This window comes from Gekko japonicus, unplaced genomic scaffold (assembly GCF_001447785.1).
Source record: "Gekko japonicus isolate JY-2015 unplaced genomic scaffold, Gekko_japonicus_V1.1 scaffold244, whole genome shotgun sequence".
NCBI classification, from domain to species: domain Eukaryota; kingdom Metazoa; phylum Chordata; class Lepidosauria; order Squamata; family Gekkonidae; genus Gekko; species Gekko japonicus.
Window position 1 is genome coordinate 1,447,000 of NW_015165838.1, and position 21,112 is coordinate 1,468,111.

General features: G+C 46.8%; 1 protein-coding gene across 1 annotated transcript in view; it reads left to right on the forward strand.

The window, feature by feature from the left end:
* Nucleotides 1–14,753, forward strand: part of SHOX (short stature homeobox) — a 22,707-nt gene extending 7,954 nt beyond the window's left edge. Inside the window, exons 4-6 of the mRNA XM_015410972.1 lie at nt 5,415–5,472; nt 5,562–5,650; nt 14,424–14,753. Coding sequence (XP_015266458.1) covers nt 5,415–5,472; nt 5,562–5,650; nt 14,424–14,669 — 393 coding nt within the window. The 3' untranslated portion in view covers nt 14,670–14,753. The remainder of the gene's footprint in view (nt 1–5,414; nt 5,473–5,561; nt 5,651–14,423) is intronic.
* Nucleotides 14,754–21,112: the final 6,359 nt, after the last annotated feature.

Consider the following 21,112-nt stretch of genomic DNA (forward strand, 5'->3'; position numbering starts at 1 on the left):
TCCTTAAAGCCAGGGGGGGGGGAAGGGGGGCGCCGCAAAGAGCGTTTGACGAGAGGCCTAATCCTTTTAATACATTTTTTTTTTTAAAAAAAGATGTCTCTCTTTCTCTCCCGGGGGACACGCTTCCAATGCTGTTGGGCACACCAGGGAGACAGGGGGACCCCCCCCCCCCAAACGTCTGCATTTGTTGAACGAGGGGAGAGTTCCCGGAATTAGGGAGGCCTTGCTGGATTGCAGCTCGGAAAACAATCTTGATGGCAGGATTAGAAATAATTCCTTGAAAAACCACATTTGGAAAGATGTTGATTGTCGCCTGGAAGCGAAGCCTGTTAAAAACTCAGCGGGGACGCTGAGCAGGCAAGCCCGTGTCTAAATATGAGATGACGCCACCGCCGGCGGATTAACGGCAGGATCACCCAGGCGGTTAAAAAATCTAAATGTTTAGAGACCGGACTCGAACGGAGACCAGCATCCCAGGGGTCGGCATCCTGACTTGTTATTAATTCCCAATGATTTAATTAACTCCCGACCAAGAGGAGAAGGAGGCCGCCTTAGAAACCCTGACCTCAGAGTGAGCTCCCCTGAACACACCGGGACTACTTCAGAACAAACATGCAAAGTTCGCGTCCAAACATTGCTCCCCAGGGGCATTTAATCGATGGGATTTACTCCCAGGCAGGGAAGATTGTATTGTGCGCTAGACGCGCCCTGCCAGTCTATTTTCTGTTCAGCTGGGGACGTTTTAATTATTATTGTAAACCGCCTTGAATCAAGAGGAAAGGCGGGGTATAAAGGCTTTAATTAATAAAGAAGGAATAAACAAATTACTCGGAACTAAGCCACTCTGGGTTCAGCTGAGTCGAGTCACCGCTCGATAAATGGGCTTGCGGGGGTGGGGGTGCCTTTAGTTTAAGTGGTCTTTGCTGGTTTTGGTTTCGAATTGTGGCCTCCACTGGTTTAAATTGTGCATCCCAGGCTTGTTTCCTCCGAAGTAATGCCTGCTATGTTCAATGGCGATAACTTCCAAGTAAGCGCCTACATGCGTGTGGCTGTAATCCCTCACTGATCTCAGAGGGACATCTTTCGACTCAAGGTACATATGGATCAAAAACTGGCTAATTAATAGAAAACAGAAAGTGAGTATAAATGGGCAATTTTCTCAGTGGAGGGTGGTAAGCAGTGGGGTACTGCAGGGATCAGTACTTGGTCCACTGCTTTTTAACTTGTTCATTAATGATTTGGAGTTGGGAGTAAGCAGTGAAGTGGCTAAATTTGCGGATGATACGAAGTTGTTCAGGGTGGTGAAAACCAGTGAGGATTGTGAGGCACTCCAAAGGGATCTGTCAAGGATGGGCAAGTGGGCGTCAACATGGCAAATGGGGTTCAATGTGGCCAAGTGCAAGGTGATGCACATTGGAGCCAAAAATCCTAAATATAAATACACATTGATGGGGTCTGAACTGGCAGAGACAGATCAAGAGAGAGATCTTGGAGTTGTAGTAGATAACTCACTGAAAATGTCGAGACAGTGTGTGACTGCAATAAAGAAGGCCAATGCTATGCTGGGGATTATTAGGAAGGGTATTGTAAACAGATCAGCCAATATCATAATGCCCCTATATAAATCAATGGTGAGACCTCATTTGGAATACTGTGTGCAGTTCTGGTCACCACACCTTAAAAAGGATATTATAGCTTTGGAAAAAGTGCAGAAAAGGGCAACTCGAATGATAAAAGGGTTGGAACACTTTCCCTATGAGGAAAGGTTAAAGCGCTTAGGGCTCTTTAGCTTGGAGAAAAGACGACTGAGGGGTGACATGATCGAGGTTTATAAGATTATGCATGGGAAAGAGCAGGTAGAGAAAGAGGTACTTTTCTCCCTTTCTCACAATACAAGAACCCGTGGGCACTCCATGAAATTGCTGAGCGGTCGGGTTAGAACGGATAAAAGGAAGTACTTCTTCACCCAAAGAGTGATTAACACTTGGAATTCACTGCCACAGGAAGTGGTGGCGGCTACAAGCATGGACGGCTTCAAAAGGGAATTAGATAAGCATATGGAGCAGAGGTCCATCAGTGGCTATTAGCCACAAGGTATAGCTAGGGGCTCTGGGGCAAGTGATGCTCTGTCTTCTTGGTGCTTGGGGGGGGGTCAACAGTGGGAGGGCTTCTAATGTCCTGGCCCCACTGCTGGACCTCCTGATGGCACCTGATATTTCTGGCCACTGTGTGACACAGAGTGTTTGACTGGATGGACCTTTGGCCTGATCCAACATTGGCGTCTCTTATGTTCTTAAACTAAGGTTTTGGATTTAGCTGAGCCGTGGATCAACAATTCTTAATTAGTAGGTGTTGGGAATTACAAGTTGAAAACACTCAGTATATCTGGGGTTAAATGTTTGTTTATGTTACTCACAGGAAGTCACATGTTTTTCATGTAACCAATGTTCTTTAGATGTAGGAAGCCCGGGAATTTTCTCCCTGATCTAGGAATTTGATTGGGACTAAAGTGTCAAGGTATATTACCATTTTATGGCTTCTCTTCCCGTCTTTGTTTTGATGTTCTGAAGAAGAAGAAGAGCAGCCATAATCTCTCTTCTAGTTTTGTCTTTGTAGTGTAAGGATGTAGCTGATTATGCTCTGTTATTTTCATCCCAGTTACCCTTCCCATGCTAGAATTTAGTAAAAACTTTATATTTTAATCACACATGGACTCTCAGTCTGAATTATTTTACTCTGGCTCTGCTGGACTATTTTATCTCTGCTAAATACCATTTTTTCAATATCTCACTATCACCCAACAGTAGAATTTGTTTTTTTTTAAATGTGCTCGAAATCGTAGCGTGGCGCAACCCGCAGAGGAGCACTTTTGGTACGGTGAGGGCGTGGCTTTTCTTCTGCCTGAGGGGGGCCGAGCGAAGGCCCACTTTGCACCACTGCCGTGCGGGCAACAGAGGCCCTGGCGAGCCAGCAGCCCGGAGGAAGGTAGCGGCGGTTGCTTGCCTGCACAGTCGTGGCACTTGGAGTGCGCTCCTGAAGGGCGCTTCTCTTGGCCTCAGGTTCCCAAGGCGCTTTTCTCAAGTCTTACTCGAGCTGCTTCCCAGAACTGCGGCTTTTTTGGTTGTTTTGAAGTCCAATGCTGAAGGGTACTTGAAGGTACGGTGGCAATAAAATCCAAGGCTTAGAAACAAAGGCGGTTTTTTTAAAAAACAAAACAAAACAAAAAGCGCTGAACTTCACTGTCCTTCAGCTCTGGTAAGAATCACCACAGAAGGTTTCTCGGCGGGTGATGCTGACGCAGAGATTCCTGCCTGAATGTGAAGGTCTCCGAAATATGCCAGCTCCCTTTTGGCATCTGAAATATCCTCATAACGCGGCTGTGGGGCAAACGGAGCTCGTCGTTTGTCCCTCCAGGAGTCTGGGTTTTTTGTTCCAGAAAACTATTTCCAAATGCGGCTCTTGAACCGCAACAAAATGCTGCCCATCAGTTTCCCATCAGCCCTCCAGTTTCCCTTTATTCTGCGCTCAATCCTGAACAAAAGAGACACCAGCGGTTGGGGGGGGGAAGCCTTTTGTTTTGGTTTTGCCCTCCTTTCCTCATGACGCCGTCTAATCTAAACTGATTGTTCTCCACTTGGCTCCTTGGCCGCTAACTTTTCCTGCCCGGCCCATGGAGGTACTCACTTTCTCCCCTGTAGGACGCAGACAGTGGCCCACGGTTTTAGGAAGGGCAGGGACTCTAGGAGCAGCCTCAGGAGCGTCTGGATGCGCGGCAGACTCCTGGCTTCTGCTCCCCAGACGGACTAGAATTCTTACTCGTAAAATGGGCAGAGTCCGAAAGCACAAATCCCTTTGCATGAGTACGATTGGCCGGCCTTGTTTACCTGTGGGTCATTTAGGCGCGGGGAAAAGGTAGCTCCGAGAAGTGCTATTAAAGCCCATTGCTTTTGTTGCGGCTGAGTCTGGCATATAACAGGCGGGTTTGCTTTGTCGACTTCAGAGAGACACTGGTAGGGCCAGAGGTTTCGTGAGGTCTCTCTGCACCTTCAGGCTTCGGTCCCTCTGAAGAAGCAGACATGTGCCAAGCAGACTGAGTCACTTTATTTCATTCATTTGTGCTCCACGTTTCTCTCCGGTGGGGACCCAAAAAGTGATCTGCGACATTCTCCTTTTCTTCACAGCCTCCTGACAAAACCGCGGCGAACTCGGTTAGGCTCAGTAACCCTGCTGGGAAGGTCACTGCGGCCGCCACTCTTGCAGCGGCATCCTAAACACGGCCACACCCTTCTGAGTCCACTGAAGACAGCGGGCTTAGAATGGTGCCGCCGCTCTGCTTAGATCCGGCCCGGTTAAATACGCTTCTGGGGAGGAGTGACCACTGGACGCACCCAACTAACTTTGGAATAGATATGCTTTAAAAAGCCATAACTGAACAACCCCCCCCCCCCTTTTACTGCCGGCGTCTCCTTGACGCACCGGTCGGTCTCCCCGGCCCGGCCAGCAGTTCTGAGCAAAGTTTGGTTTTGAAATGACCTCCATGGTGATGAATGCCGATCCCAGAAGCGATTCAAAGGGGGAAAGGGTTTTGCGTTTTTTAGAAGTAGCATCTCTGTCAGATCATGCTTGGCGAGCTCCCTGATAGCACCAGCAGTTGGTTTCCTTCTGATGGGATCCTTCCTTCCGACTGGAATGCACTGAAACGGGTTGTACCAGCAGCGACTTTCCCTCTGCCAGCTGCACGACGCGGAGTTCTGGGCATGCCCTCCCAACCCTGCCCTCCTCCGGCCATTTGCATCGCTGATCCGCCCCGTCCAATCAGCCATCAGCGGCTGGATGCTTTCCCTCCCTCCTGCCGTCTTAATGACACAGCAAGCCACGATCCTCGGGGAAGGCGGGCAGGCAGGCAGGCAAGCCAGGTTCCATGAAGAGGAACAGAATCCTGGCGCTCGAGTCCGTGTGGCCCCGACGCAACGCCGTGTGTTCTGGCGACACCCTGTGGGAGGCCGTGCTATAGGCCTGGCACGGTGCCCACGCCCAGGGTGGCAGCTAGGTTATGAGTGTGTGCCCCCATCTGCTGTCCGTGGTAATAAAAGAGTCAGAGCGAATGGGGGGGGGAGGGGACCGTCTCACGAACCTCCTCCTCCTCCTTCATAACTGAATGCCTTGCCCTCGGTTTCCCCGTCCCCTCCAACATTTTTTTTTTAAGTATGCCCTCCTTGACTAATCCTGCCCCTGTGCCTGTTGAAGGAGGCTCAGCCGATCGCCGGGGGCAAGGCGCCTTCGGGATGGCAGCTGGCCCTCGGAAAGGACCGACCTCTGCCTGGGCGTCCAGCTCTTCGCGCAGTTTGACAACTTGCTTCCCCGCCGGCCGCCGCCCTGACGACCCATCTGCTCTCTCTCTCTTCTCTTGGAAGGTTTGGTTCCAGAACCGAAGAGCCAAATGCCGAAAGCAGGAGAACCAGATGCACAAAGGTAGGTAACCGCTCGGAGGAGGACGGGCGGCGCGGAGGGGCGGCCGGGCCGGGCTCCTTCCCTCACCCAAGGCGTGTCTCTGCTTGCAGGGGTGATCCTCGGGACGGCCAGCCACTTGGACGCCTGCCGGGTGGCCCCTTACGTCAACATGGGGGCGCTGCGGATGCCTTTCCAACAGGTAGCTCGTTTGTCTTCCTAGTCACCCCGGCCTTGCCGCCCCCTGGGGCGTGGGCTGCCCAGAGTCCGTCGGGGAAAGGGGCGGGGTTTCCAGGGGCACACCCTCTGAGCGCTGGACGACCTGACGGGGTGGAGCCAGGAAGCCACGCCTTTCCTCGCCCCTCCCAAGAGGCTCACCAAATGTATTCCCGGGTCAGAGCTCGCTTCAGCGGGGAACCCAGGAGCCAAAGTTGCCGTCTCGGTACTGAGAAGGGGTTTCGGAGAGGCGAACCCCGATCCCCAGAAGTCTTCGCCAATCTGTTCCGTGGGCTTTGGGAGCGGGAGTGCCGAGCGCTGCTGCAGAGGCGGGCAGGGTCCACGCCCTCCACTTACCCTGATTGAAGAATCCAGAGGGGGTTTGGCACTCGGCTCCTTTTCTCAGTTTTGGGGCTCCTCTAGCTGCCAAAGTGGAGTGCTAGATTGGAACCTAACAGGTGCAGCCCTCCCACGAACACCAGCTGAGTTACAGGGAGTGTTCCCTCTAAGCTGAGTTAGTGTAAACTAGCTCACAGTTTTTTTAGCCTCCAGCTCATACATTTTTGTCTTAGCTCAGGAAGGATGGCTCCAGAGCAAACTGATTTATGCAGGAGCCAAATCACTCGCTCACAACTTTATTGTCACTTCCAGTAGCTCACAAAAGAGAATTTTTGCTCACAGAACTCCACAGTTTAGAGGAAGCATTGGTTTCAGGCCCGCTGTTAAAGGAGCAGGAACCCCCCCAGGAACCAGGAAGAAACATGGTCGTCATCCTAGCCTGCTAAATGTCAAAGAACCTTAGACGGTGGTTGGTTTTTTTTAAAGCACAGTTTTTCTTTTGTTCGATTCATTCATTTACTTACTTTATTTCCTTTATTTATATGTTGGCTTTCTCCCCAGTGGGGACTCAAAGTGGCTTACATTGTTCTCATCACCTCCGTTTTTATCCTCACAACAATCCTGTGAGGTAGGTAGGCCGAGAGACTGGACACCCAGCGAATTCCATGGCAGAGTGGGGATCTGAACCTGGGTCCCTCAGGTCCTAATCGGACACTTTAACAAGTTAACAGAGAAAGACTTTAATCTGGAGAACCAGGTTTGAGATCCCCCACTCTTCCATATACAGCCTGCTGGGTGACCTTGGGCCAGTCACGGTTCTCTCAGAACTGTCTCAGCCTCACTTACCTCACGGGGTGCCTGGTGTGGGGAGGGAAAGGGGAGGCGATTGTAAACCGCTCTGAGACTCCTCCCTTCTCCTCCACCACCACCACGCTGGCTCCGTCTTCCTTCCAAGGAGCTCTGGGAATGAGCTTCCAAGGCAGAATGGGGATTTGGCGCGCGGGGGAGGAGGGGAGTCGCCCACTGTCCCTCCCCAAACTGCCACACTAGTCCGGATCGCCCTTCTGGTTCCTTCTTCTGTATCCCAAATGGAGGGCTCTCTGGGAGATTTAGAGTTCTCAGAGATCTCCTTTCAGGACCCCACCAATGCAGGCTCCTTCCTTCCTTCCTTCCTTCCTTGTTCCTTCTGCATCCCAAATGGAGGGCTCTCTGGGACATTTAGAGTTCTCAGAGATCTCCTTTCAGAACCCCACCAAGGCAGGCTTTTTTCTTTCTTTCTTTTTTGTAACCCATCCTACAATCCCGGGAAGTAGGTTGGGTCGAAAGGTCCTAAGTCACCATCATGAGATGTGTAGGTATTAACAAATAGCTGGGCCAGGCGTGAAACCTGGCTCTGCGCTGCAGTCCTGCAGACTGATGGTGATGGCCTGGCCGGCTGTTCCTCCTTTAAAAACCCGGCGGAGCCCCTACCGAGAAAGGATGGCCGGCCGGGAAAACGACGGGGCAAGCCTAGGCTTCAGTTTTGCAGCAGGGGGTGTAATCATATTTGTCCACCTTATGGGGTTGTTGTGTTGAGGGCTTTGTGAATGACTTCGAACATCTCAAGCGCTCTACAGATCGGGAAGAGAGAGTAGGGTTTGCTGGGAAGAGAGGCTGTGCTGCAGCCGATCCAAGTGATCTTCTGGCCCTCCAGAAAGCTGAGCTTTTCCCTTCAAAACAAATCTTCAATAGCCTGACCAGAGGCAGCGGGAAGCATTCGTCAGCGGGGGCCAAAGACGGCAACGGCGTGGGAAGGAACCAGCAAGCGGCAGGAAGGCCGGCCAGCCTAGACTACGGAGACCCGCTAGAATTCGAACCCAGAACTGGGAGAGAAGAACAGACGTCCGCCTTCTGCGCCGCGGCAGACTGGGCATTGGGGATGACGGAGGGTGAGGAGGGCCGCCCACTCTTGGAACCGAGGCATCTGCCGCGCTCCGAAGGTCCGCTCGCTCGCCGCGAAGGAGCCCCGGTGACCTTTATCTTCTTCGCATGTCGTGGAATGCTTCGTTTGCCGACATCCCCAGATGTATACGTAGGCCACTTCCCCACTGTCAGTTTTGTCATTCGTTTGTCCCTATTGCTTCAGGCCCCCCCCCCAATGTGTTTTGGACTCTCTAGTTGTCCCAGAGGGAGCAAGACACATGTGGAAAGGGGGGGGGGAGCAATAGGGACAAACGAGTGACAAAAATGAGAGTGCGGAAGACGCACAACTACGGAAGCGGAGTGAAAACGTGGCCGTTTCCGACAGACCCCGCAGGCGCTTCCTGGCCGCCTAACCGTGGTGCTCGCAGAGGGCGACCTGCCTCCAAGAGGCTGGCCTGAAGATCCTTCTGAGAAACGCGCTCCGGAATGCCGCCTATACGATTCATCAGTTCCACACCGGGCCACGACAAGGTGGAAGCCAAGCAGAGCTGATGTCGCCAGGCCGGTCGTCGGGGACGGGACGGGCAGGCGGTTCTTGCAACCCTCCCACGGCGGGGATCCCAGGAGGGAGGCGTGGCAGAGGCGAACTCTCCTTTTAGAGGCTTTCAGGCCAAGGTCGGGGAAGGAGGGAAGGAGGAGGTCCGACGAACACAAAGCCGTCCAACCGCCAGATCCCGGCAACAGCGCCCTTGCCGCCGAGGCGCCACCAGGGAAGCAGGCCGGGTTCCAGCTCGTTTTCCCCAGGGCTTCCTACAGAGAACCGGGAGAAAGAAGAACCGGGGGAGGGGCTGGAAATCCGGCCGCCTGCCCTAAAAAGGAGCCGTGAAGGGCAAGAGAGAGACGGCCCGCTTTGCAGCCTCACCTCCGTGGCCTCCTGCGGGTGGGAACGAGATTGACCAAGAAAGTGGCTCCATTCACCACAAGGCAGAATGGGTCTCCTCTGCTCAAGGCAAGGAAGGAGAAGGAGACAATAAGTGAACCCCCAGGCGAGACCACGGGGCGGGACTTACTTGTGCCCAGCCCAGGGAAGAGTATCCAAGGCCCCCCTCCCCAATTATCAGCGTTTCTTTACGGTTTTAAAAAATCCTCCAGCCCTTTTCATAACTACGGATGTAAAGCAAACATGCACAGACAGCCTGCTATCTATAGGCTGTGTGTGTGTGTGTGTGTGTGTGTAAGGCTCCTTGCAACGAATGCAGAGGCACTAGGATGATTGACAGGCACTTAGCTTTAAAAAAAAATCTTGAATAGCCACACTCTCTGACATCAGAGGTGATAATTCTGGGTGGGTGGCCCTGGATAGTCTGCAGCAGTAAAATCCAGTATAAAGGTAAAGGTTCCCCTTGCTCGAAAACCAGTCGAATCCGACTCTAGGGTTGCAGTGCTCATCTCCGTTTCAAAGCTGAAGAGCCAGCGCTGTCCGAAGACGTTTCCGTGGTCATGTGGCTGGCATGACTAAACACCAAGGCGCACAGAACGCTGTTACCTTCCCACCGAAGTGGTACCTATTTATCTACTTGCAATTTCTTGCTTTCAAACTGCTAGGTTGGCAGGAGCTGGAACTAGAGACAGGAGCTCACTCCGTCATGCGGCAACCTGGGTCTCGAACTGCTGAACTACTGACCTTCCACAGCCTGCAGTTCAGCGTCTTAACCACTTGAGCCACCACAGCTCCAAAATCCAGTGTAGTGGCACCTTACAGGCTAACCAAATATATTCCAGGTTTGAGTCCAGTGGCACCCTTTTTAAAAACTCTTTTTTTTAATTTTTAAAAATTACATTTATATATAACTACAACATTTTAAACATAATTTAAAGTTAGCCGGCATCAATAGCAAGACTCTACCAAAAGAATCAGTATACATTTTGGTGGGGCAGCCCTGTGGGTCTGAAGCAGCAGAACAAAGTCTGAGTCCAGTGGCACCTTGAAGACCAACAAAGTTCTATTCGCGGTATAAGCTTTCCTGTGCAAGCACACTTCTTCAGACACAAGAGCTATACCTTGTACCATGAATAAAACGTTGTTGGCCTTAAAGGTGCCACTGGACTCAAACTTTGTTCAGACCCACAGGGCTGCCCCACCAAAATGTATTCCAGCAGGAGCTTTCTGGAGCTAAATCTCAGTTCATCAGACCTGGAACAGACAGTCTGAATCACAAGCATGCACACACCTTTGTGTTTCCACTCCACAACCCTGGCACACCTCCTTCCCAACACAGGGTTAGCTAAGCCTCTCTAGCTACTTCTATAACCTAGCATAGGAAAAAGGTACACAGGATATAAAATAACAAAGAGCTTATATGCCTACATCCTTACAGCTAGAAGGTAAAACTGGAAGGATGGCGTTTCCTTCTCTAGTCAGAACAAAGAAACACAAAGACGGAAGAGAAGCCATAAAATGCTAATACTTGACACTTTGTTTCCAATGAGAGTAGCAAACTAGCTCTGAAGTTCCCGGGCTTCCTATAATCTAAATAGATTGGTTACAAACAAACATGTGACTTAACAAACATCATTAACCCAGTAAATACTGAAAGTGTTTTAACTTGTAACACCCAACAGTGGCTATAAATAAATATACCTTAAAATAGCCATTTTGCCCAGAAAGTGGTCAAATAGTAGAAAGGAGACAAGACCTCAGGAGAAAGTGATAGTATGTATCCAACTGTGAATAGTAGGAAGCCTTAGATGGATCCCCACGCCCCCTTTTCATTATCTGAAGCATGCCCTGAAGTGCACAGGGTCTGCAGAGGGGGTTTCTCCTGAGGTTTGGGCTGCAAGTATTTCTGTTAATGTTTGGGGATGTGGATACCAGCTGCAACTGCCATTCAGTCCTAAGCAGAGCTCACCCCTTCTAAGCCACTGACTTCAGCGGAATTCCAGGAGTGTAACTCCGTCTAGGGTTGCACTAGAAGAGAGCAAGAGTCCAGTAGCACCTTAAAGACTAACAACATCTGTGGTAGGGTATGAGCTTTCGTGAGTCACTTCTCACTCCTTCAGATACCTTATAGGCAGGCCTTTTTTTTTTGTAGAAAAGCCCAGCAGGAGCTCATTAGCATAATAGGCCACACCCTCACACAGCGCATGCCATCCCTTGGCTTGCCCGGGCGCCCCACGCCTGCGGGGAGCCTGGCCAAGCTTTTAAAGGCTAGGGCCTCCTGGATCCTTCCAGGCCCCCCCTGGCTCGCCCGCCTTGGAGTCGCCGGGGGTGGGTGGGTTTGCTCTCCAGGCCTTCCCTCTGTAGCCACGCATGCAGAGGTTTTGGCTGTAGTGGGCATGGCCAACTCTGAAGCCAGCCGGAGCTCCGTTACTGTGCGTTCCTGCCCCAAAATAGCCCTGCTTATAGGTAGGGTTACTCTGTTAATCTATAAACTGCCAGTGTCTCCTTCACTTACTTACTTCATTTGTACCTCTTTCTGCCCAATAGGGACTCAAAGTGACTTACATAGTTCTCACCAATGTTGTAGCCTCACAGCAATCCTGTATTGTTGGCAAAGAGTGAATGTCTGACTGGCCCAAGGTCTCCCAGAAAACCTCCATGGCAGAATGGAAATCTGAACCTGGGCTTCCCAGTTCCTAGTCCAACTCTTTAATGAAAGCCTTTTCCTATCTCCCCCCCTGTTGGGATTCTTTTAGAGTAAGTCAGCAGAGTATTAAGAGACTGAGTCCATGGTGTGTATTAAAATATAAAAGTTTACTATAAAGCTAACATGGGGAAAGGTACACAGGATATGAAAATAACAAAGAGCTAATATGTCTACATCCTTACAGCTAAAAGGTAAAACGGGGAGAGCCGAATGGCGTCTCCTTCTCAGGCAGAACATAGAACGGGAAGAGAAGCCAATACGCTAAATACTTGACACCTTGGTTTCCAATCAGACTAGCAAACTAGCTCCAAAGTTCCTGGGCATTCTGTTGTTTAAACAGATTGGTTACAAACAAACATGTAACTTAACAAACATCATTAACCCTGTAAATACTAAAGTGTTTTGACTTGTAACACCCAAACCCCCCCCCTAGAATTAAACTGGAGGTTATAGACAGACATGCAAACAATTTTTCCTGTCTTACCTGGAAGTATTAACGTTGTCTGACTGATTGATAGAAGGGACCCTCTTTGGCAAGATCTTGAACCATGCTCCAGAAGGGGAAGAGTTCATGTCTGTCATGGGTTAGCTGGCAGCAAATCCAAGCCAGGACAACATGGACTTGTAACCAACAGCTGAATGGACACTGAGGGATAAACAAACAGGAGCCCTGTGGCACCTCTCGGACTAACACATATATTGCGGTATCAGCTTTGTAAAACAATGCATTTTCTGATTTATGCCATAATAAGACTTTAGCTTTTTAAAGATTTCTTGCAACTACTTTTTGTTTTGCTACAGCAAGTTGACATGATGACCCCTTTGGAATTTAGTATTCTCTCAGGGGTATGTAACAAGGAAAGGGACATTGGCAGGTAGGTTGCTGCTGATTGCCAGGCCCAAACAGGGGGACTATGGCCCCGGTCACATGGTCTGGATATCGTGGGGGGAAGGCGTGGCTAATTGCCCCGGCGCAGTATGATCCGCGATTACGCAATCAGATGGGCCAGCGGCACACCACGGGTCCTTCCCTCAGCACCAACGGGTAAACGAGGGACCGGAGGGGAATGCTGTGCGCCGGTGCGATCACACCATGGACTTCTGGAAGCAGCCCATAGCAAACGTTTACTAGTACCTTGGAGGTACTAGTTTTTAAATGTGCATTGTTGGCGGTAAGCCACGGGTGCGCTCCACTTCCCAGATGTTGGGGTGTGATCGCGCCCGGATAATCTGCCCACCTTCCGTGCCTCTCCCGCGGCAACTTTGCTGTGTGACCGGGGCCTGTGAACAGTAGATTAGAATGAAGACAGTTTTAAAATACATTGTAACTGCACCCTGCCGGCATTTGCTTCCTCTTTGTTCTGATTCTTTGTGAGAATGTCTTTTTTGCCTTGTATCCGCCTCGTGCAAGGAAACAGATTTCTTATGCATGAATTTACAGATAATTCAATATCTACTACAGTTTGGAACGATGGCTAGAAGCCATGGCTACTCAGGGAAAGCCCCACCCTAAAGGAAATCCATGCCCACTCACCAGGGCCGGATTAAGGCCGATTGATGCCCTAAGCGCAGCTCTTCAATGGTGCCCCTTGGCCCTTCCCTTGCTTAACTGACAAGACATTAAGACTCAATAAGTGCTGAAGGTGAAATAAGAGATTAAAAAGTCAGCTTTCTTCCAGGCTATTCCCCAGGCCAGGCCCCACAACTATATTAAATATGAACTTTAAGAAATATTTAATACTAAATAGCAGTAAGCAATATAAGCAAAAAAATATCTCTGTGGTGCCCCCCATCCCTTGGTGCCCTGAGCATGCGCTTATTTTGCTTCATGGTTAATCCAGGGCTGCCACTTACAGCCTCACCAAGCCACCCAGTTCCCTAAAGTGATATTCAACGCAGTGCTGCTACATACAATTATTGGATGATTCTGAGAAGCAGGAGTTTGTGTCATTGGGCAGACTAACATCACTTTATCCCAGCATAAGCTTTTGTGGACTAGAGTCCGTGTCTTCAAAATAGGAGCCACAAAACTCTTGTTAATTGCTTGTAGTCACAGACTAACTTGCCTACCTGTTTGAACTGATGAGGATGGATTCTCTAAAAAATGATCTCAGTGGTGCTCACTTCCAACCACAGGAAGCTTCCTAGTATCCAAGGGGACTATGAGCTATGCTCCTCTGCCTACTCCTCTAGAAAGCCACACCCAAACAGAATTAGAGCTGCTCATGATGACCAGCTATTGACTGACGTGCTGGACCATTTGTCTACCATATCATAAAAGTTCCTTTTTCTAAGGTCTGATTTAGACCATACAGCTATCATAGAGGAATATGCTTCCACTTGATATATTTGTTCATTTAGAAGGGTTTCCCCCTGCATTTGGCATGTTGAAGTTGGTGGCTTGTCATCACAAGCATCAGCTTCAAGAATGTCATGGTGATTTCGTGGGATCTTTTAAGCCTGTGGCAATTAGAACATTTGCATCATGATCCTAGGAATGATACTTTTATTATCAAGTGGCCATAGATTATGATCAGGTGGCCATAAAGTTCTGTTTCCAAACCATCTGAAAGAATGGCTATATCCAGCTGTCTGTGTCTCTATGATTCCCCTTTATAACAATGGATTCTGCAACTTCCTTTAGATAGTTAGCAGTGACTCCTGGGATATGGACATTCCAGAGCTCCAAGAGGGACAGCCACATTGCAATGGAAAATTTTAAAAAATCCTTTATATCAGCAATGCATATCATCATTTACAACAATCAACACTCATAGCAAGTACTCTTGCCAGACATCATGTCACCAGCTAGGAACGTGGTAAGCTACATTGTGTAGACCAGGCATAACCCTTGTGTGGTTCTTTTCCCAGGTCCAAGCTCAACTGCAGCTGGAAGGAGTCACCCATGCACACCCTCACCTCCACCCTCACCTGGCTGCGCATGCCCCTTACCTGATGTTCCCTCCTCCCCCTTTTGGACTCCCAATTGCCTCCTTGGCAGATTCTGCCTCTGCAGCTGCCGTGGTGGCTGCAGCTGCAAAGAGCAACAGCAAAAACTCAAGTATCGCGGATTTGAGGCTGAAGGCCAGGAAACACGCAGAGGCCCTGGGGCTTTGACATTTCCTTCCCAGATGCCTGTTCGTTGCTAAGGATGGACAATAACTCTCCCTCCTCGTCTCCTTTAGCCCATCTCCAAGCTTGGCTGGGATCTGGACAGTTGTTACTTTTCAAAAGGCCTGTCAGTACTTCTAGAGATGATCTTCCCTGGCCAGTCCTTCCCCACTCCTTCCTTTCAGCAACTTATTCCATTGACCTGAGGACTGAAGGACTCATCCAACTGTCTCATTGTTAAAAGGGCGCTTAGTGCTAATTATGAAACTGTTCCGTTGCCACCAGATGAATATTGCTAGGGTGAGAACACCCTGAATCCCAACAGTATGTGTTGGTTTAAAACAAAAATCCAGACATCTTTTGGGGGAAAGTCGGTGAGGGGGAAAACCCGTCAACTCATGTGAAATCCGTGACTCTTGGAACACGTGGAGTTTGACCCTGGCCAAAGTGATCATCCTGTCAGCTCGACGCTGTCTGCTGCTGCCAGTTTTGCTATTTTGTGCATGTGCCTAACTTTAAAAACCATTTGAAAAATCACCAATTACATTGAAACATGAAAGCTTAAAAAGTATCCTTGGGGCTGGTCTCCATTAAGATGATGTTTCTTCTTTGTTGCCAACAGTATTATTTCAATCCCATGAATTTCTTCCATCACCGTGGACTGCTGCTGCTACCGCTGCTGCAGAACTGGTTTGAATTTAAATGTGGAATTTCAGATCTGAGACAAGGCAGTTCTCTTCTTTAAACAAAGCAGCAATAACACAAAAATGTGTCCAAAAGGCTACATCTTTCGCATGGAACAAACAACAGCAAAAGAGTGTATGTGAAAGGAGAGAGAGAGAAAGAGAGACCCAAACGTGTGGTAATGGGGACACTTATGAACCACATCTGTTTTTTCACAAACCAGCTGAACCAGCCAAGATGCCCGTGCCATATGAACAGGTTTACTTCATCGCTTTTGTTTCCAAATGTCTGGATCTCTCAATGGAAAACCATGCTGGTTTTACAGGATCTAGAATGGTTGATTCATCTGTCAAAGATGGACACACACTTTTAAAGGCATAATACTGATGCAGCATTAATTTTAGTGAAATGCAATTAAGTGCAGTAAAGTGCAATACTGTATATATTATAGATTAAAAGGAAAAAATAGCTGCGCATTCTTATTCTGTTCATAGCCAACTCTGTAGGAACTGTAATCTGGTCCTTTGTGCTCAGACCCGGGAGTTGCTGTTTTGTTGCCAAAATAATATAGTTCTGAGCCTTCTACAGATTGGGAAATAAAAATGAATTACATATATAAAAGTGAAAATACCATGATTTTGAATCCAGTTCATGTGCCATATTTCTGGGCACTAAGCTCAAAAGTCTGTATTAATTATTATTATTATTATTATTATTTGGCAATTGTTTTCAAGTAAGGAAACAAAAACCAAGTCAGTGTCATATAGAGGTGGACACGTTCAGTGGCTGAGAATTTTAAAAAGGTTTAAATTTTGTACACATCATTCATGTCAGTTCATTTCAAGTACATCAGATAGTTTGATTTACTAGTACTTTTAAAAATGGGAGAAAATCCTTTGAACTGAAATTACCAAAGTGTCTGGGTTGATCATACCCATCTCCCTCACTTTTATGTAAATTCCCTTAGATCCATGTATTAACTGGTGCTTCTTCTGGGGGGAAAATACTGGTCTTGTCAACTTCTACCACTCAGTTTATGCCTTTAGTAGCAAGGCCTCATTGATGAATTCTTTGCCTCTCAAAAGCAGTGTCATAAAGTCATTTAGCCTATTGCATTTTCCTCCAGTGTATCTTTCTTTTTTTAAAAAAGAAATGTTTGCAGTTTGAGATGTTTGCTAAGCTTGATCAGTGTCCCCGGGACAAAAAAAGTTCACTGCATTTTAAAAAAATATATAAGTAGATATTTGCAATTCGTGCTCCCTCTTTCTGGTGTCGGTATTTTCCAGCCAACATGTAACCTCATTGTTGGGATTGTACCCCCTCTTTCTCCACATATTTATTTTGTGTAAAGTGATTTTACTTTGAACATGTTTAAATATTGATACATGATTCCTGACTTTCCTACCTCTTTGTGAAAGCCCCAGTACCTCGTGATGCCAAGACTATATAGTGCAAACATAAAATTAAATAGAGCTGCAATCCTGCATGCAAATACCACAAAATAAGCTATATAGCACACTTTCAACATTAAAACCAGCTTTACACAGGTTGACAGCCATGGCATGCTTCACTTCAGAGAATCCTGGGAATCTAGTCTTCTGAGTCCATAAAGTTTTCTGGCAGACATCTTGAGTGCTGTCATTGAACTGTAGTTCCCAGTATTCTTTACAGAAAAAAAACCCCACACCCATGACAGTTACACTGGTTTTGAGTTTGTAGCATGAATGTGCTACAAAACCTGGGTAGGTGTGCAAGGCTGCAGATAAAGGACATAAGCTATAAGGAATGTTGTGTGTGTCAGTCCCACTGAATTAAACCAATGGGAGTAGCACAAAGAGCCAAACTTTGGATTGTGCTTTATGCTAGAGAACAATAGGAAAACTGAAGTCAAGCAGGAAGTGCTTTATGAATCTGTATATAACTCCAACTAGAAAATTAAAGCATATTTATAAGAAGAGATGATCATATATTACCACAGAAAATTGCCAATATTTCTTCCCTTTCTCATACAGCTTTTAGCATGAAGGTGGGGAAAAGAGAATCTGATCCAGTTAATTTCAGTGCAGTCGATATAGTTTCCTTTAATTCACCATAAAGAAGCAGGAGTCTATGGCAACACACATCTTTTTGGTGGGGGGAGGAGATTCACAACCATTTAGGTCATTGTATGACAAAATAACATGACATTTATGTTCTGCTTGAACTGAATCCCCCTCCGCTATGAGAGGGCTAATGAAAGATTTAAATTATACAGTACCCAATCCAGACACGCACTAATTACTACAGAATTTTGTGCTTCAAAATGAAGACAGAGCTGTTTTTTAAATCAATAGAGATGGCTTGCTTTCAATATGCCATAGATTAATATGTCTATTAATAGGTGCTATTAAATGGACCCATTTTGGCCCTCTAAAACCAGGCCCAGTGAAATTTTTCAAAGCACAAAAGGCATATTCTGTCCAGAGGAAAAACAGTGGAAGTTTAGCTAACCCATCATTTAATACCTTTGAATTCTCTTTGGGAGGTATCTGCTACCTTTAGTCAAAGAAGTGCTTCAACCCCTAATCTCATAGCTGCATTTCTTTGTGTGCCATTGTCCATACAACACATTTATGTTATATTAGGTAACCTTTATACCAACCTGCGATTTTCTCTGACACTGGTGATCTGTATGGTATGAGCTTTGTATGCCAATAACACTTTTATTTTCATAAAGAATGTACCAATGTCATACAATCATTCTCATGCATCTGCAAAATTCTGTACACTTGCTTTGTAAAACGGAGTACTGGCCACTGTTAGAGACAGCATACTGGATTAAATGGACCATTGGTGTGATGTTTTCTTTGTTAGTAAAATACGACTGGGCCAGTAGTAATTTTCCTTCCACAAGGGAACTGTTGGTTTTATGCTCTGATGCTAGAGAATGGAATTTGCATATCATAGTGCACAGTTATGCACAGCTATGTCCCAGTTAAATTCATGCACTTTGTGCACATAATATATAACTAAGCTCATAACTGGACTGTAAGAGTTTTGTTCAGGACTCGAACAGTACTGTTTTTGCCAATTAGTAGGGCCCACTTCATATACCATTCCCCCCGGTAAAGAGTGTATCGCTTATGAAATGTGGCAGGTACATTTATTTTCCCAGAAATGCACTTGCCACTTGCCCGGTCCATGTTCTTGCGACACAATAAATTCATTCACTTCACCTCAGATGTGATGGTGTAATGTACTTTTTCCCTGCACAGAAGTTCTCTTGGTGTAGGAAAACTGTCAGCTCTTAGTCATTTCAGCAGATAGTTTGCAGAGCTACACAGTGCAATCCTGTGCATAGTCATTGCAGTCGAAGACTATTGGCTTCAGTGGGCTTAGACTGGAGTAGCTCTACAGAGAACTGCAATGTTAATCTCTCTCTCGGAAAAGGGGGAAATGGTTTGGGAGGACTGTCAGCTGCAGCAGGCTTGAGAAGTGAGCATTGCTGAAGAATCTACAGAACAGAGCAGTGTGTCTCAAGGCAACAGCAGAAATCCTTTCCTGGGTTTCATTTCATATACAACAATAACAGAAGAAAGTGTCCTTACAAAAGCTCGGGAGGAAATTTTTTTCCAGAGAACTAAAAGTGACACAACAAAGTCATTATTTCCCATGCAGTGCCTATTTAGTCTGTCATTATTGCTGATCAAACATCTCTCCTCCCCAGGGTTTTTCAGAGCTTCTAAAAACCCGCAAAGCTGACCACAACTTAAAAAAAATGGAACAACAACAAAAAAAGAACTGTACATCCGGAATCAAGGGTTTAATATATCTCTCCAACCTAAAATAACTTATCTATCTCCAGCCATAGAAATGAAGGTGCCAGTTGGTGCAACTTTTTTGCTTAGCAGATAAACAATCAGACTGACAATTATTTCAAATGATAGGGTGTACCTAGTACTGAATAACCATACACAACTCATTTTCTTTCTTAGTGGCTAGTCCTATATGAGCAGAAACCAATTAATGCTCATGATTCAGTGGGCCCACTAGGAAATAGATCTGCCCTTCTTTTGGTGGCAGTTCTACCAACTAACTATGCTAGTTGATTCATATTAGGGAAAAAACTTTACTTTTGTCTCTCTGTCTCGTTTACTGTAGCTGAAGGAATGACTTGAACATTCAATCATTTATAAGGTCCAAAGGATGTCTCCTACTGTCCCACAGAACTTAAAAGCTATAAACTCCAGATATACAAATGGAATGATCCATCAAGTGCTGCCAGGTTCAGCGGTGAATGAGCACTTGCCAACATGCCAAGAGGAATGTGGTCCAGAGGCATCTTATGGCCCCGTGCCATCTCAAGATACACATGGTGTGTGGGAGAAAATCACTTATTTGAAAGTAACCCCATCCCAAAAGCTCCCTGCATGTGGAAAGCTATCACATCCGACAGGAGGTTCTAAAACAAAATATATATTACATGTTAACTTTTCGTATGCAGAACTCTTGAAAGAGGAGTGTTTCAAAGAAGTGATCGTTCATTTACGTTGTGAGGAGGTTTAGGTCCATGAGAGTCCTATACCATGTTCACTTGCATTTTAAAAATGGCTCAGTGACTAAATTTTAGAATCTCATGGTATTATGGATTCAGTGGCTGTATTTGCAAAGGGCCCAACCATACAGTATGCCAGGGTCTCTGTGCTGTAAGTGTGTGGGTGTGCTATTTCCATGTAATATGATTTCACAGAAGTAAATATACTCTGGTTGGCCCACCTTATTTCTGGGTCAGCTGGAGACAATGTAATCTGCTGAAATATGGCTCATTCTGGCTGACCTGAAACGAATCCAGCTCAACCAGAACCCACACACTTCAATGAGGGCAATAAGCTGAAGAGCATGATATTCATTCAGGGCTTTCCAAAACTGCTACCTATCTTACAATGTAGGCCAACAAGGCCTGGGTTAATGTCAGTGCAAGGTAAAAGCAAGCAGAAGAATGGGCTTCTGAATTTTCTCTCAGCAGTGCAATGATTCAAGTAAAATTAGATAGAATGACTGCAGGCCTGCACTCACCCCATGTGCTTTTGTCAATCGGCTTGATCCAGAGCAGTGTGTGGGGCAAATTCTTCTCTACACACAAGGATACAATATGCTGTGTAGGTTAGGATCCAAAAGTCTAATAAAACAACTGGGTTGTTTGATCTTGCATATGTACAATTTGCATGTGGGTATTGTTTCCTATGTGCAACAGAGTTAAACATGTGAAATGTTTGCAGTGCATGCTTAATGCTCTCTCTGTGTGGTGTGGATGGATCACGAAGACCAAGGCAGCGGAGGCGAAAGTTTAAGTGAGCTCAGACTGCAATGATGGTTAAACCTTTAGCATTCTCTGCAGCTGGAACTCATTTAAATGGTATGATGCAGGCCCTTGATATTTGAGCTTTTTGCCATGAAAATCTATTGTTTCCAAGTGATGATATTCAGAAATACTAAAGTGGTGTTACTTATTTCTCTTCATTTAAAAAACTCCTATTTGATTATTTTAATCTTCTGTAGCATTAAAATTATGGAAGTTACAGGTTTCAATGAAAGTTGGATGTAGCAGTTTAGGCCTATGTATGCTTACTTGGAAGTAAGCCTCACTGTCCTAAAGGCTTATTCCCAGGTAGGTGTATAAAGGATTGCAGCCTGGAAATATTCTGCATAATTGCTGTTGGTCCAAGCAGATAGTGGTTTACCTTTTTGTAAAGAATCTGTCCTGTAGGCTCCTTTTAATATGCAGC